The 16,085-nt window shown below is 42.4% G+C and overlaps 2 protein-coding genes across 2 annotated transcripts; one reads left to right on the top strand and one right to left on the bottom strand.

The window, feature by feature from the left end:
- The first annotated feature begins 1,930 nt into the window (after window positions 1–1,930).
- Window positions 1,931–3,965, top strand: LOC142626229 (F-box protein SKIP2). Its single transcript, XM_075800027.1, has one exon. The coding sequence runs from the start codon at window positions 2,172–2,174 to the stop codon at window positions 3,783–3,785; it is 1,614 nt and encodes a 537-aa protein (XP_075656142.1). The 5' UTR covers window positions 1,931–2,171; the 3' UTR covers window positions 3,786–3,965.
- A 9,767-nt stretch (window positions 3,966–13,732) lies between these two features.
- LOC142625369 (uncharacterized) lies at window positions 13,733–15,736 on the bottom strand. Its single transcript, XM_075799044.1, has 2 exons — window positions 14,765–15,736; window positions 13,733–14,563 (listed from the first exon to the last, which is right to left on the bottom strand). Exons 1-2 carry the CDS (start codon window positions 15,734–15,736, stop codon window positions 13,733–13,735), a joined length of 1,803 nt encoding a protein of 600 aa, XP_075655159.1.
- Window positions 15,737–16,085: the final 349 nt, after the last annotated feature.

A 16,085-nucleotide genomic window follows, 5' to 3' on the forward strand; every position in this document is an offset into this window, starting at 1 on the left:
TTTTAATTTTGAATTATGAAAACTTGTTAGTATATGTTTAATAAATGTACATATTTTTATAGAGAGTTTTAACTTATGATGTTCGCTTCTGATTATAATTCTTAATCATTTCAAGACATGAATTAATTTTTAGTGTAAATGATAATTAAATTCAAATCTCTTATCTAAGCTAACTAGAACTCACATAAATGTACATATAAATATCTATACATGTGTCAAATGATAATTTGCACCGTGTTTTTTTTTTTTTTTTTGAGAGGCATTGGCACCGTGTTGTGCATACAAATATAAGCTCAAAATTATTTTTGAATTTAAGACATCTGTTATTTCTTTTTTTGGATGAATGACATCTGTTAATACTTTAATAGGCTTTCCGAATAAATTATTTTTCTTATTTGAATTTTGAGATTTCTTGTAATGGGTCCACTTTATATGCTACTGTCTTACTCTAAATCAAGGCTAAAGCCAATGAATTTTATTTTCCCATCTATCAAGGGCGGAAAATCTAGATAGTAATTTTATTCCAGTGGAAATATTTCTCCGAAAAAAGCAAAACGGTTGAAAAATTGGGATAAGGACAGGTCAAAGAAAAGGAGAGCTTGTCCCGTTCGTTTCTGATCAGTCATAAACACCGAAATAAACTAGAGATATTTCAAACACGAGGTACTTGAACATTGAAGAGTAACCAAAAAAAATCTTACAACGAATTACAATCAGACCAATGCAAGACATCTATCAACATGATAAATAGTGACTTTTGTTAACAGGCGCCCTTGTGCTGTTATGCACGCGTTAAGAAGCTTCAACTGAATTCGATCAACATTTAAATATAGTAAAAACTAATAAATAAATATCTTCAAATTGAAAGTGTCTCAATTCTATTTATAAAAAAAAAAAAAAAAAAAAACCAATCAATTCAACTTTTACGAATATCCTAAGATGCTCGATAACTAAACCGACAAATACCATTTATCAACATAATAAATATTTTTTTTATTATTATGGATTTTAAAAATAGACAATTTAATTTATATTTTTATAGTAACTTTTGTAATATACCAAAAAATAAGATTTATTTGAATTTTAGAATATCAACTAGGCCAAAATTCTTGTAGTTTAGTGATATATTATAGCCTGCTTTTCTTGATTAGAATAATTAGGTTCAAATCCATCATCTCATTCTTTTAAATGATCGAATTATCATAAAAAGAGACCCATATTAAAAGTTTATATACATAAAAAAGAAAGAAAAAGAAGGGCCCTTATTAAAAGTCTATTTGGCAAAAACTTCTAGTTTTTTGTCTTAGGTTTTTTTGAAATTTAAGAAAATTATGATTATTTTTTGAAAATAAGTTAAGTTACTGTATAACTTTTGTTACACATTTAATTTAAAAATTACGTAAAATTATTATTCTTGGTATTAAATTAAACTATGCAATTAATGCAAATAAGTGTTCGGAGACTACAGCATAGCCGAACGAATGTTAAGTTCAATTAATCATGATAATCCTAATTAGAAGACAAAAGAAGTTAGTGATAGATTAGGGGAGAGAAAACATAATTAAAAATGGTAAATGTTGGGGGGGTCCCCCCCATTCTCGACTCCTGAATTTATCACTCGACGGCCTTGATGAAGCAAGTTGCAAAAGCACACGCAAGCCATTAACTCATAGCATAATGAGGAAATGTTAAAGGGGTCCCAATTCTCAGCACCGGAAAAACATTAATCATTTTCATTTGACGGCCCAGATTAATAGCATTTTCAAAACCACACGCAAAAACATGAAAACGCAATACCATACATAATAACGCATAAAAAAGCGCGTAAGTGCAACATGATTCACGACACGGGTTTAGTCGGCAGTGGCGATTGCGACGAGGTCACGACTCACGCACGCATCCCAAACACAACCTCAAACTCAAAACTCAAACCCACACACCCCCATTTGACGGGGCAATTAGCATAGTAAAAGTTCAATGTTCTCAAACTCAAAACTCAACCCCACGCCACACCTCTCTACCTATTCATATTCAATTCACCTTCACTGCCTCTCATATTATATTTAACCCTGTTTCTCAAATGCTCTCACAATCTCAATCCATCTCACCCTTTCAATCTCTGTTACTCTCTTTCACACATCACCACAACCACCACCAACTACTTTATATTAATGGGCCAGTCCACTTCCAGCTTGGGTTCTCCGTCGGAGTTTAGCCAGTTTTACCCGAGTTATCGGTTCAAACTCAACTCATCGGCGGTTATCGCGCCGTTTGAGTTAATGGAAGAGCCGGAGTCTTCCGAAAACGTCGTCGTCGGTCGTGACTACACAGCCGATCTTCCTGACGAGTGCTTAGCAAGCATTTTCCATTTCCTCGGCACCGGTGACAGGAAACGGTGCTCGCTCGTTTGCCGTAGGTGGCTCAGCGTTGACGGTCAAAGCCGTCACCGTCTCTCTCTCAACGCTCGAGCTGATTTGCTCTCTTCGATTCCTCCTCTCTTCGCTCGCTTCGACTCGGTCACCAAACTCGCTCTCCGATGTGACCGGAAATCGGATAGCATAGACGACGACGCTTTGGTACTGATCTCGATCCGGTGCCGGAGCCTCACCAGCGTGAAGCTCCGTGGTTGCCGCGAGCTCACTGACCTAGGAATGGCCGCTTTTGCTCAGAACTGCAAGGGTTTGAAGAAACTCTCTTGTGGCTCGTGTATGTTCGGCGCTGAAGCCATGAACGCAGTCCTCGATCACTGCACAGCTCTCGAGGAGCTCTCCGTGAAGCGCCTCCGAGGCCTACATGACTCGGCGGAGCTGATCGGTCCTGGCGCTGCGGCGTCGTCTTTGAAATCAATCTGCTTGAAGGAGCTCGTTCATGGTCAAAACTTTGGACCGCTTATAGTCGGTTCGAAAAAGCTCAAAACTTTGAAACTCATTCGGTGTTTGGGTGAGTGGGACAAGGTTTTAGATATGTTAGGAAAATTCAACCCTGGTTTGACCGAAATTCACCTCGAGAGGGTTCAAGTTAGCGATGTTGGCCTTTGTGCCATTTCGAATTGCTCCAATTTGGAGATCTTGCATATTGTTAAGACTCCAGAATGTTCGAACTCGGGCCTTGTTTGTGTTGCTGAACACTGCAGGCTATTGAGGAAGCTTCACATTGATGCTTGGAGGACAAATAGGATTGGCGATGAGGGTTTAATTGTTGTGGCCAAACAATGCCCCAATTTACAAGAACTTGTTTTGATTGGAATGAATCCTACTTCTACGAGTTTAGCACCGATAGCTTCTAATTGCCAGAAGCTTGAACGATTGGCACTCTGCGGGAGTGGCACCATTGGTGATGCTGAGATTGCCTGCATTGCTGCGAAATGCTCGGCTTTGAAGAAGCTTTGTATTAAGGGTTGTCCCATTTCGGATGTTGGGATTGAAGCGCTTGGTTTTGGTTGTCCCAATTTGGTGAAGGTTAAGGTGAAGAAGTGTAAGGGAGTGAGTACTGAAGTCGCGGATTGGTTGCGTGATCGAAAGGGGTCTTTGATTGTCATTCTGGATGCTTGTGAAATTGAACCATTGGATGGCAATGGTAGTGAGCCTGGAGTTCTAGAGAGTGGCATGGAGTTCCCACCAATTGTAAGCCAAGGAACTATGGTAGCTGATGTTGCATCAAGTAGTAATAGCCGGATGACAGTGTTTAGGACCAAATTTGGATTTTTCACTGGTAAGAATTTAGTGGCGTGCACTCTCAGGAGGTGGTCAAATGGTGAAGATGATAGTTCCAATTCCAACTTATGATGATCTTTGTAAGATTTGGAAATTTTGTTATTGCTCATTTATCATCCTAGTGTTTTCACTAGAATTCTTGTGTTTGTATTGCCTGTAACTGGTTTGTTTGATTTATTGTTTATTGTTGAACTGTATTAGCAAAATGAAAATTCCTGCAACAAAGTGTTGATTTGGAAAAAGATTTCTTCCTGTTCTTGGTTAACAATCTATTCCAAATTGCTTTATGGTTGCACTTTTGTTGAATTGCACGGACACTACATTTGGGGTGCCGTAACCATATTGTATCAGTTTTACACGTGTCGTAACAGTATCCTATTTGTTGTACTATGTCATAATTTTTCAAAAACTGCTTGTGTACGTGTATCGTACCGTGCCCATGCCGGTGTTTGTGTCTGTGCATCCTGCTAGCAAGATGCAAGACGGGGTCAACTAGAAGTGTATGGTTTTTGATTTCTGAATGGTTATATTATAGTCTTATGTAGCCCTTCTTTTACAAAAACCGAGCACAATCATGCAGTAATGTGAAGCTATCTTGTAAAATGAATACAATAACAAGTAATTCATTGGTCTTCATGTTAGTTTGGGGCCTTTGGCATTACATTAATTGTAAGTGCAGAAACTCGTCCTATCCGCCTTGGAGATTTTTTTTTTTTTTTTGACATATTGGGTTTAAGATGATAAATCTTTGAAACTGTTGACTTGGTCAGAAAGGTTCAGAACTTTTTTTTTGGAATGGTCCAACAGAGTTTTTGTACGCGTGGTTCCTTAATTTTGTGTTTGTTGAAAAAAAAAATCGTCTTCAGAATGGCAATATGTTAATGCTTTGTCAAGATTCGAGACGTTCTTATTCTTTATGATCCTTGTGGTTTGAAACCGTGTTAATGCCGGCAAATATTTTGAAAAGTTATGCTAAGAAGACTATTTTGTTAGGTGCCTTATCTATGGACCTTTGTAACTTCTATTGCTTTATGTGGTCTGAGAGGAGAGTATCTTGGCATTTTATGTGTTTTCGTGGACATATTCAGGTCAAACATAATAAAACAGTTGAAATTTCTGGTGACACAGCTAGTAAGCTCCTAATAGGAAGTTATTCTAATTTATCGGTGGAAAAAGTTTATCTCCAAATTTGTTAGGATAAATTTTCTTCCCAATTCAAAATTTTATCTCCAAATTTGTTAGGATCAATTTTCTTCCCAATCCATTATAGGATGATTAAAATAGCTATTTACATGTACTTTTAGTTATATAACTGTATTAATGAGTTATGTGATTTGTTTAAATAATACAAGTGGATTTTAGTTATATAACTGTATTAATGAGTTATGTGATTTGTTTAAATAATACAAGTGGATTATCTTATAAGTTGTTAGGTATTCAAACTGGTTCAAAGTAAAACTTTACGAAAAAGAGAAAAAATAAGATTTTATTTTTATTTTTATTGTTTATATGTGACCTCGTTCTTGCACTAACTTATTTGGTTTGGATGTGACCTTTTATTTATTGAAAGCAAAGTAATTGCATTTACATGTATGTTCAAATTGGTGGAGGTGGCAAAGCCTCCACTCCACTGTCTTAATTAGTTGATACAATTTGACTCATGTATTGGGTGCTCAAAATGGAATTTGGAAGTACAAAGAGAGTTTGGCAAATTATATACTCTGTAGTCGACACGTTTTAACCAAACATAAATCATGTGCGAGTGTCACAAATTATAATGGTGTGTTTCAAAATGTGCCAAACCTAGGGCAAGGGAAAATATTTTTGCTGGTGCTTAATCTCATCTGAAATTTGTGAGAGTGAGAGGATGAGATTCTTTGGTACTGGCCGGCCAAATAAAAGGTGATGGGTTTGTAAGCAAGGATTCAGTGAATCAATCATCTATCATTGAAAAATTAATCCTCCTATCAGCTTAAAAATTAAGGCATCTTACAATCCCATGAACCGTTCTTTGAATTGTTCCTAATTCCAAATAAGGAGAATCTTGATATCTAAATGTCCTTGTCTTAGTTATTCAGCAAAAAAAAAAAAAAAAAAAATCTATGAAGTTTGGTTTAACTTGCTAATTTGGTCTATGATTCGTTCAATTTAATTTATACTTTCATTTGTTCAATATAATTTATACCTTCATCTGTTCAGTTATACCACTTTGATGCTTAACATAATCTAGACTTTCATTTGTTAAATATAATTTATGCCTTCATTTGTTCAGTTATACCACTTTGAAGCGTTGCTTCAACTTTTGTTATGCACGCACAAAATCTATATGTCTCCTTACTAATCACTCCCTATCAAATTTATGCATCACAATATACATTACACGAATGGTGCCTACAACATTCATCATTCATGTAAAGTTTCCTTGGCTAGTTTAATGTTTCCGACCCTTAGAGCATTAGAACTCTCAAATTGCTATTCTACATTCCCAAAACATAAAATAGATATTTTAAATCCTCAAACTGCTATTGTTAAACAAGTTGGTAAAATAGATAAAATAGTGTTTTAGAGTGTAAAATAGGTATATTTTTACAAACCTGATGTGAATGCTCTTAAGCAAACATAAGAGAAGCAAATTGACCCCTTTACTAATAGCAGGGCTTTCTTCATAATTTAAAATTTTTTTTAAAAAAATTAGAGACCTACCGTAGGGCTTCTGCTTACGGTAATATTAATGTTGAAATGCTTAAAGCATTTTCAAAAAGATACTATTTTTGGGAAAACAATAATGTTATTTGTGGCTCTGCAAAACACACCTGACCAATCTGCGACAATGAGTGTTGATGAAGCAAAAGTTCGTCAGTCGTTATGAGTTTGTCCAGATATGGCCGGTCACACTCTGGCGTCGCGACGGAAGCGAGAGCTCACCCAAGTGGTCACCGGTGTGGTGTCTGCCACAACGCCTCCGATGCCAAAGTTAGTGTGGAAGAAGATAACAATCAAAATACCAAAAATAGCTCAGTATATCTTGTGAATCTGTATGTACCTTGCATTGGTGTTGTGAAGGCTTTATATATCCCTCTGGATTCTAGCCGTTGTGGTGTTAATGTCTTCCTTGATAACGTCTCCAACTGAGTAATGAGATTTAAAACGTTTCCAACGGTTCGTCCAGCTGGTCTTGTAACGGTCCGGGACATTATTGGCAGCATTGAATGGTCTTAACATTCTCGTCAGTGATGCGGATAATCGGTCAGGTTCGTCTGTGGAGGCGATATCGTCCGTGTTTTACTTCGTTAGTCCCATCAGCTGCCCCCCGGGTTCCATGGTCGTCAAGATGTGTCCTGATGACCGTGGAAGGTGAAAAGTTTTTTTTTTTGGGCGACCTTTGGGATTTCGCGCTACATTGAATACGTAGTGGCGGCGTTATGCTAGTCGTGGCCACGTGGCATGATATGGTTGGAGAGGGCTTATGTCCTCATTGTATGACCCTTGGGTTTCCCACCGATTTTCAGTTTTTCTTTTTTTTTTTTTGGATTTTCAAACTTCTCTTCTCCTACTTTACTTTTCATTTTCTCCAAGTCTTCAGTTTGTTTCTCTGAGCGTCTTTTTCCACGTAGTTCTTCTCTGTTACTTTCCTTTGAGCCGGTGCGTGCTTGGTGTTGGGCTTCTTGCTTTTCTTCTCTAAGGTATGTTTTTCTCCTTTTCCTTCTTCCTATTCTTTCCTTTTCTTTTTGCAAACATCTGATTTCTTTTCCTTTCCTTTTTGGCCTCTGTTTCTTGGTTTTTTGGGGAACTTTAGCACTTTCCTGTTTTTCTGTATTTTTCTTGGGTGTCCATGGTCAGTAATTTTGAGGTTAGAGTAGCTTTCCCTTCGATTTCCTTTCTTTTTGCTCACTTAGGGGGGTCCTTAGGTGTTTTTCCAAACTTGGAGAATTTCATTTTTGAGGGTAACAACTTAGGCGTTGTCTTGGGTGAATTGTTTCCGTTGCTTTGCCAATCAGTTGACTAGTTCGAGGGTTTGCTGAGAGAGCAAAGGTCAATGTCTGAGGTTAGGTCTAGTGATCTTGAGACTGGGTTGTCGTCTAGCGGCAACCCGATAGAGGGGGATACGGCCGCGTCGACCCTTAGAGAGGTTAGGGCTTTTCATGCCCTCGTGGAGGCATGTGGGTTGGACGCTGATGTCGTGGGTAGGTTTAGGGATAGGTTTCAATTTCCGGAACGGGTTTGTGTTCGTCAGCCCACTGACGAGGAGAGGGCTTGTCAGTTTTTTCCAGGTGAAGTGTGCTTCTATGAGGCCGCTTTCACTTATGGGCTTAGGCTTCCCATCCATCCGTTTGTGATGGAGCTTTTAGATTATCTGGGTATCGCTCCTGGGCAACTTATGCCCAATTCATGGAGAATAGTGGTCAATTGTATGGAAATATGGTTGGCCGCTAACGGGGAGATGATCAAGGTGAGTGAGCTTGTCTATATGTATCGTTTGAAAGAGTCCAAAGAGTATGGGTATTATGAGTTAGTACCTTGGGAGAGAAGAACCATGATCGTTAAGGGCTTACCTTCGTCCTTCAGGTACTAGAAGTCCAGATTTGTCTTTGTGTCCGGGGACAATTTTAAGACCCCCTCTAGCCAGGATTAGGGTGATATCCCCAGATTGCTTCGTCGGTGGGGAACCCCGACTTTAGGTGCGTCAGTATCCTTTCTTGTCTTTTTTACCTTTGTTAAATCTGCTGTTATCGTCATTAACCTCTTTGATTCCTGTGCAGTTAAAAGGAGGCCTAAGCTCAAAAGTAGGTATAAGGAACGTGTTGAGAAGGCCATTGAGTATTCCCAGACCATCGAAAACTGGGACGATTTAGTAGATTCGCAGACGCTTGCTTTTTACAACCTTGGCCCCGATCCATCCCCCTACGTCCTGCGGAGCCTCGACATTGAAGGAAAAAAGAGTAAGCATTGAGTTCGTCAGACTTGGTCCCCATATCTGTATTTGGTTCCTTTGTTCCTTTATAAGTGTTTCCTTCTTTGCAGAAATGACAACGAAATTTAACAAAGGCATGTATGAGAAGATGCAGTCTAAGAAGGACGAACCGCTGTCTAATATTGGGAAGAAGGTGGTCCGTGTCAAGGGAAGGTTTCCTCCGTCACCCCGACTGCTTCGGCCACTCCAGTGATTTCTGGCGCCGAGACGACGAGGACGGCTTCTCCTGCCACCTTGGTTGAAGAGATCCTGACCCCTGCTTCAAAAAGGCCTCGTACATCTGATAGGGGGAAGGAGGCTGCTTGTTCATCCACTATCTGGGATGACGAGAGGTTGGCGACGGACAGGGCTTATGGGGTCGTGACCACGGAGGACCTGAAGGTGTTCTTGGGTTTACCTCCAAATGAGTAGATGGGTCGTCATCTCCATAAGCTCGTCCAGGTAACCTACTCGTGCTAAGTTATTTTTTTTATTATATATAGGTGTACTAAGGTTAAATTCCTTCGCGTGTTTCCTTTTTTTTTTATATTTATTTATTTATTTTTAGGTGTTGGGGGAGACCATTGATCTTTCCTCGGAGTACCTTGCTCAGGGGGCTAAGGTTGAGTCTTCGCTCACTCGAATCAAGGTCTCAGAGATGGAGAACTCGAAGCTGAAGAAGGATTTGATAGCTTCGGTGGCGGATGTTCATCATGCCAGGGAGGAGGTCAAGAAATTGAGCAACAAGCTTAAGGTTGAGCAGCAGCTGGTTTTGGAAAAGGACGAGCAGCTTGCAGCCGCAAAGGAGAAAATCAAGGTTGTCGCCTCCAGGGCTAATTAGGGTTTCCAGTAGACTGAGGAGTACAACTCCGTGCTCTTCAGCTGGTATTTCAAAGGGTTCGAGCTTTTGAGGAGATACTGCATTAAGCACCCTTCTGGAATAGATTTGGAGACGCTGGACATGGAGGAAGTGGACAAGCAGATCTCTGCTGACGAGGCTGCTCAAGCAACGACTGCTGACGCTCCTGGAGACATTCCTGCCGTTGATGTCCCAGTCATCAAAGCTCCTGCCCTTGGTGCCCCAGCCGACGACGATGCCATCCCGGACGTTTGAACCTGTTACTTGTACAAAGTTTCCCCTTTTTTTTTTTAGATGCCTGACATGTTTTAGGCTCAAATTCCAGAACATTTTTAATTTGCTTTTTGATAAGAATATCTTTAGCCCAGTGTTTATGGGCTTTTAGATGTAAAAACAAAGGTAATTGCCCTTGGTTTTTGGGCTTTTATAATATCATATTTATTTACATATGTTGTACCTGTGTGTGCTTCAAGACCCGTCAACCTCTTTGACCCGTTAGCAACTTGTATCCGTCAGGGTTGGATCTTATCTTTTGGCTCAATCAGCAATGCACATTCGTCTAGGCGAAGTCTCATTACTTTAGTTATCTTTTCTTCTTTTTTTATTATTATTTATCTTTTCGCCTTCTTTAGTAACATACATCCGTCTAGGCGGAATCTTATTACTTAGGCTTTTTCTTTTCTTTTTCGCCTTCGTCAGTAATGTACATCCGTCTAGGTGGAATCTTATTACTTAGGTTTTTTTTCCCTTTTCGCCTTCGTCAGTAATGTACATCCGTCTAGGCAGAATCTTATTACTTAGGCTTTTTCTTTTCTTTCTTTTTCGCCTTCGTCAGTAATGTACATCCGTCTAGGCAGAATCTTATTACTTAGGTTTTTTCTTAAAGGTTTCCGAGACGATCTCTAAGCTTCTTGGGCAATGTACATCTGTCTAAGCGGAATCTTATTACTTTGCCATATTGGGTTTCCGGGATTTACTATTGACGAGACCTGTATGAAGACATTATTTGAATCTTTATTTCATTAATTTTCAAGAATGAGTACATTTCTGTGTTACATCTGTTGATGGTATTTCTTCAAGTTCTCAATGCTCCAAGGTCGTGGGAGCCTCTGCCCGTTTAGGGTTTCCAAATGATAGCTGCCTTGCCGGGAGTAGTGGACGACTCTGTTAGGTCCTTCCCATGTAGGACCAAGCTTTCCTTGGGCAAAATTTTTGGTTGCCGTGGTGACCTTGCGCAGGACGAGGTTGCCAATTTCAAGTCGTTTGAGCTTGAGCCTCTTGTTGTAGTACTCGGTCATCTTCCGTTGGTATTTCACCGACTTGCTGGAGGCATTGTCTCTTATTTCATCCAGGCAGTCCAGATTGATTCAAAGTTGGTTGTCGTTGTCTTTCTCGCGGAATACTTCTCGCCTGACGCTGGCCACTCCCACCTCGACTGGGATTACCACCTCAGTGCCATAAGTGAGCCGGAAAGGCGTCTCTCCCGTTGGGGTTCTTGCCATTGTTCTGTTGGCCCACAAGACATTGGGAAATTCTTCGGGCCAGGCGCTCTTCACCTCGTCCAGTCGGGCTTTGATAATTCTGAGCAATGTCCGGTAAGTCACTTCCGTCTGTCCGTTCGCCTGTGGGTGTCCTGGGGACGAGAATTGGTTCCTGATGCCTAGTCCCGAGCAAAAGTCTTTGAATCCCTGACAGTCGAACTGACGCCCATTATCTGATATAATAGTTCTTGGAATCCCGAACCTGCAAATTATATTCTTCCATATGAAGCTGCGGATCCGTGCATTTGTGATAGTTCCTATTGCCTCTGCTTCGACCCATTTTGTGAAGTAATCAATAGCAACGAGCAGGAACCTTACCTGTCCTTTTCCCAGGGGCAACAGGCCGACAATCTCAATCCCCCACTATGCGAACGGCCACGGGGAGGTTATCATCGTCATTTTCTCTACCGGCAGACTCTGGATGTTCCCGAACCTCTGGCACTTATCGCACCTCTTGAGGAGTTCCGCTGCGTCTACCTGCATGGTTGGCCAGAAATATCCTATTCGAATAACTTTGCTTACCAGAGATCTAGGCCCAGCATTGTTTCCACAAATTCCTTCGTGGACTTCTCAAAGGATGTACTTGGCTTCTTCTTCGTTGACACCCTTCAAGTAGGGCATGGAGAAGCCCCTTTTGTATAAGGTGTCATTCAAAATCATAAATCTAGCCGCTCTCATCTTGATCCTCCTAGCCTCTAGGGCGTCGTGAAGGAGGTGCCCATCTTGGAGAAACGACACGATCGGTGCCATCCAGCTATTTACGCTCTGGATGGAACATATTAGGACTTCTTTGATGCTGGGGCGTTTCTGAATCTCCATGAGTAATTCCCCGTTCGTTGGTTTTTCTTCAGACGAGGCCATCTTTGCTATCTCATCTACCGCCATATTCTGGTCTTTTGGGATTCGAACGAAGTCCAACTTATTGAACTCCCGGGCTAGATGTTTCGTCAGCTTGAGGTACTTCTGCATTCTCTCCTCTTTTGCCTCATACTCTTCCCTGATCTGTCCTATTGCCAATTTTGAGTCGCCCTGGATGAGCAGGTTCCTAGCCCCAAGTGCTTTCCCAAGTCTCAATCCCGTCAGTATCCTTTCGTACTCGGCCTCGTTGTTGGTTACCGAGAATTTTAGTTGGACTCCATATTTGAGTTTTTCTCCATCGGGGGTGTTTATGATGACCCCTACTCCCCCCCTCTTTTGAGCTGACGAGCCATCAGTTTGGATTGTCCACTGTTCCGCCTGGTCACCGCGGTCGTCGTCTTCTGGAAGGGTGAACTCGACAATGAAATCTGCTAGAGCTTGCGCTTTGATGGCTATTCTGGGATGGTACTCGATGTCGAACTGGCTGAGTTCGATTGCCCATTGGACCATTCTCCCTACTGCCTCAGGTTTGTTCATGGATTTCCTGATTGGTTGGTCCGTCATTACCAGGATAGGATGTGCTTCGAAGTACGGTCGCAACTTCCGTGAAGCCACTATTAAAGCGAATGCTATCTTCTCAATCCTGGGATACTTGGCTTCAGCTCCCTGGAGGGCTTGATTGATGTAGGAAACTAGAAGCTGCTTCTTATCTTCCTCTCAAATCAGGGCCGCGCTGACGGCTATGGCTGATGCCGCCAGGTATAGATATAGGTTTTCCCCTTCCTTTGACGGACTCAGGAGGGGCGGATTGCTCAGGTAACATTTGAGCTCCTGAAACGCTGCTTCGCATTCGTCAGTCCAAGCAAAAGCTTGCTTCAATGTCTTGAAAAAGGGTAAGCATTTGTCCGTTGTTTTAGAGACGAACCTATTGAGTGCAGCAATCCTTCCTGTGAGCTTTTGGACTTCTTTGACGGTGTTCGGCGATGTCATGTTGAGTATTGCTTGTACCTTCTCCGGATTTGCTTCTATCCCTCTTTGGGACACCATGAACCCCAAGAATTTTCCTAAAGCTACCCCGAAAACACACTTACTAGGATTCAGCTTCATCTGATATTTTCTGAGGGTATCAAACGTCTCTTTCAAATCGTCCAGGTGCGTCAATTCCTTTTTGCTCTTGACGAGCATATCATCCACATACACCTCCATGTTTCTGCCAATCTACTTACTGAACATCTTGTTTACTAATCTTTGGTATGTTGCCCCTGCGTTCTTCAGTTCAAAGGGCATCACCTTATAGCAGTAGAGTCCTTAGCTTGTGATGAAAGTGGTTTTTTTTTATCTTCCTCAGCCATCTTTATCTGGTTGTATCCTGAAAATGCATCCATGAACGTCAGTAGCTTATGCCCGGCCGTAGAATCTACCAGCTGGTCTATCCTAGGCAGGGAGAAACTGTCCTTTGGGCAAGCCTTGTTTAGGTCCGTGAAGTCCACGCACATTCTCCATTTCCCATTCGCTTTTTTTCCCAGCACGACGTTGGCCAGCCACTCGGGATAATGAACCTCTCGAATGAAGTCTGCTTGCAACAACTTGTTAACTTCGTCGATGATCGCTTGGCTTCGTTCGGGGGCAAAGACTCGTCGTCTTTGTTGGATGGGCTTTTTCCCGGGATCCACGTTCAACTCATGCTGGATTACCTGGCGTGATATACCGGGCATATCCTCGTGACTCCATGCAAAGACATCCAAGTTTTCCTTAAGAAATTGGACGAGTTTCATCCTCATCTTGGGGCTTAAGGTTGTTCCTATCCTCATCACCTTACAGTCTCCCCCTCGACGAGTTCTACTGCTTCCAAAGCTTCTACTTTGTCGTCTCTTTCCTCCTCAATTGTCCACGTGTGGTTCTCCTTCGCAGCCAGTACAGCCTGGTAGCATTCCCTGGCCAAGACCTGATCCCCTTTCACCTCGCCGACACCGTCCTCAGTTGGGAATTTCACCTTTAGGCAGTAGGTGGACGTAGTCGCCTTCCACCTATTAAGCGTGGGTCTCCCAATGATTACATTATATGAGGTGGGGTAATCTACCACCAGGAAGTCCAACTGACGGGTTAGCTGCTTCGGGTAGGTCCTTATTGTGACTTTCAGCGTCACTATGCTCTTGGGGTATACCCTGTCCCCGCTGAAGCTAACGAGGGGGGAATCGAACGGGCGCAATTTCCCAGGATCTAGTTTCAACTGTTGGAAGGCCGGTAAGTACATGATGTCTGCGGAGCTGTCGTTGTCTACAAGGATCCTCTTAGTGTTGAACCCTTCGATCGTGAGTGTTATAACCAGGGGGTCATTATGTGGCTGCCTTACTCCCCGAGCATCCTCTTCGTAGAAAAACATATCCTGGTTTGCCTGTCTCTGCTTCAATGGGGGTTCCATGTGGACGCTATTTACTTGTCTCTGGCATGTTTTCTTGAGGGACTTGTATGATCCCCCCGTGAATGGCCCTCCTGCGATTGTACTTATCTCCCCGATCACATCCTGTGGTGGTTGGGATGGACAGATCTCATCCTTGGACGAGGATTCGCGCTGGCTCTTGTTGCCGTCTCTGAATCTGCTGGACTCCCCCTTCTTCACATACTTCTGCAACTTTCCTTTCTGTATCAACTCCTCTATCTGTCCTTTCAGGTCTCGACAATCCTCCGTGTAATGGCCGTGATCCTTGTGGAATCGGCAGTATTTGTTCTTGTCACGCACGTTAGGGGACGAATGCAAAGGTCTCAACCACTGAAGGTAATGTTGATCCTGAATCTGTGTCAAAATTTTGTCAACAGGCATAATTAGAGGGGTGAATTTTACCGTTCGTGGAGCTTTCTCGTCCCTGATTTTATCTACGTCACTTCCTCGACGGCCTGGGCACTCCCTCTTTTGTCCCCTACGTTCGTCTTCCTTCCTTCCTTCCTTTCTCGGCCTTTCCTCATCCACAATGGCTGCTAGTGCGTCCTTGGCATTCATGTACTTTTGGGCCTTCAGGAGCATCTCTGCCATCGTCCGAGGCGGATTCTTTGCCAGCGAGACGACGAATTCTCTAGACTTAAGCCCTGCTTTAAATGTCGTCAGCTGTACCTTGTCGTCTGCGTTGTCCATTTCTAGGGTCTCTCGAGTGAAGCGTTTCACATATGACTGCAAGGTCTCCCTCTCCCCTTGCTTAATAGTGAGTAGGTGATCCGCTGGTCTCTTGGGACGTTGCCCTCCGAAGAAATGGAGCAGAAAGGTGCTACTTAATTGCTCGAAGTTGTCAATGGATGAAGTGGGCAGTCTCGTAAACCACTCTCTTCCAGCTCCTCTCAGCGTAGTAGGGAAGGAACGACACATTATTTCATTAGGGGGCTGTTGAAGGCCTAGTGTCGTCTTAAAGGTATTAAGGTGATCTTGGGGATCCTTGAGCCCATTAAAAGGCTCAAGTTGAGGCAACCGAAACTTTGTTGGTACTGGTCGTTCTAAGACTGCTATGGTAAAGGAAGAATCCGTTGCCCTAACCATTCTATCTAGGCTCCGATCCGTCTTCTCCTTGATGGCATTTCTCAATTTGTCCATCTCCTTTCTCATTTCCTGGAGGAGATCAGAATGTTGTTCCTCTGGAGTAATGGTCCTTCGTCGGTCTCTTCTCCCGTGGCTGTCCCCTTCATCCTCTTGGACAGTTCTTGATCGGTTCTCCTCCTGCTGTAACCTTTGTCTCATCTCCTGATTCTGTCTAGTGAGTTCTTCGACGGTGGCCGCGAGAGTTTGAACTTGTTGAGCCAAGGCCGCTGAATCCTGGTTGGATTCCATCTGGATATCGAAGTTGGTAGGAACTGCGTTTTCGAACCGTAGTACGAGAATGTCGTTCCCACAGACGGCGCCAAATTGATGAAGCAAAAGTACGTCAATCGTTATGAGTTCGTCCAGATATGGCCGGTCACACTCCGGCGTCGCAACAAAAACGAGAGCTCACCCAAGTAGTCACCGGTGTGGTGCCTGCCACAACGCCTCCGATGCCAAAGTTAGTGTGGAAGAAGATAACAATCAAAATACCAAAAAAAGCTCAGTATATCTTGTGATTTTGTATGTACGTTGCATTGGTGTTGTGAGGGCTTTATATATTCCTCTGAATTCTAGCCATTGTGGTGTTAATGTCTTT

This window comes from Castanea sativa, chromosome 2 (genome assembly GCF_040712315.1).
Source record: "Castanea sativa cultivar Marrone di Chiusa Pesio chromosome 2, ASM4071231v1".
Classification (NCBI taxonomy): Eukaryota; Viridiplantae; Streptophyta; class Magnoliopsida; order Fagales; family Fagaceae; genus Castanea; species Castanea sativa.

Coding starts and splice junctions, on each gene's coding strand:
- LOC142625369 (XM_075799044.1), bottom strand. CDS start 15,736: ATGGAATCCAACCAGGATTCAGCGGCCTTGGCTCAACAAGTTCAAACT. Junction 14,564..14,764: donor ACGAGAAAGCTCCACGAACG/GTAAAATTCACC, acceptor GAGTTGATACAG/AAAGGAAAGTTGCAGAAGTA.
- LOC142626229 (XM_075800027.1), top strand. CDS start 2,172: ATGGGCCAGTCCACTTCCAGCTTGGGTTCTCCGTCGGAGTTTAGCCAG.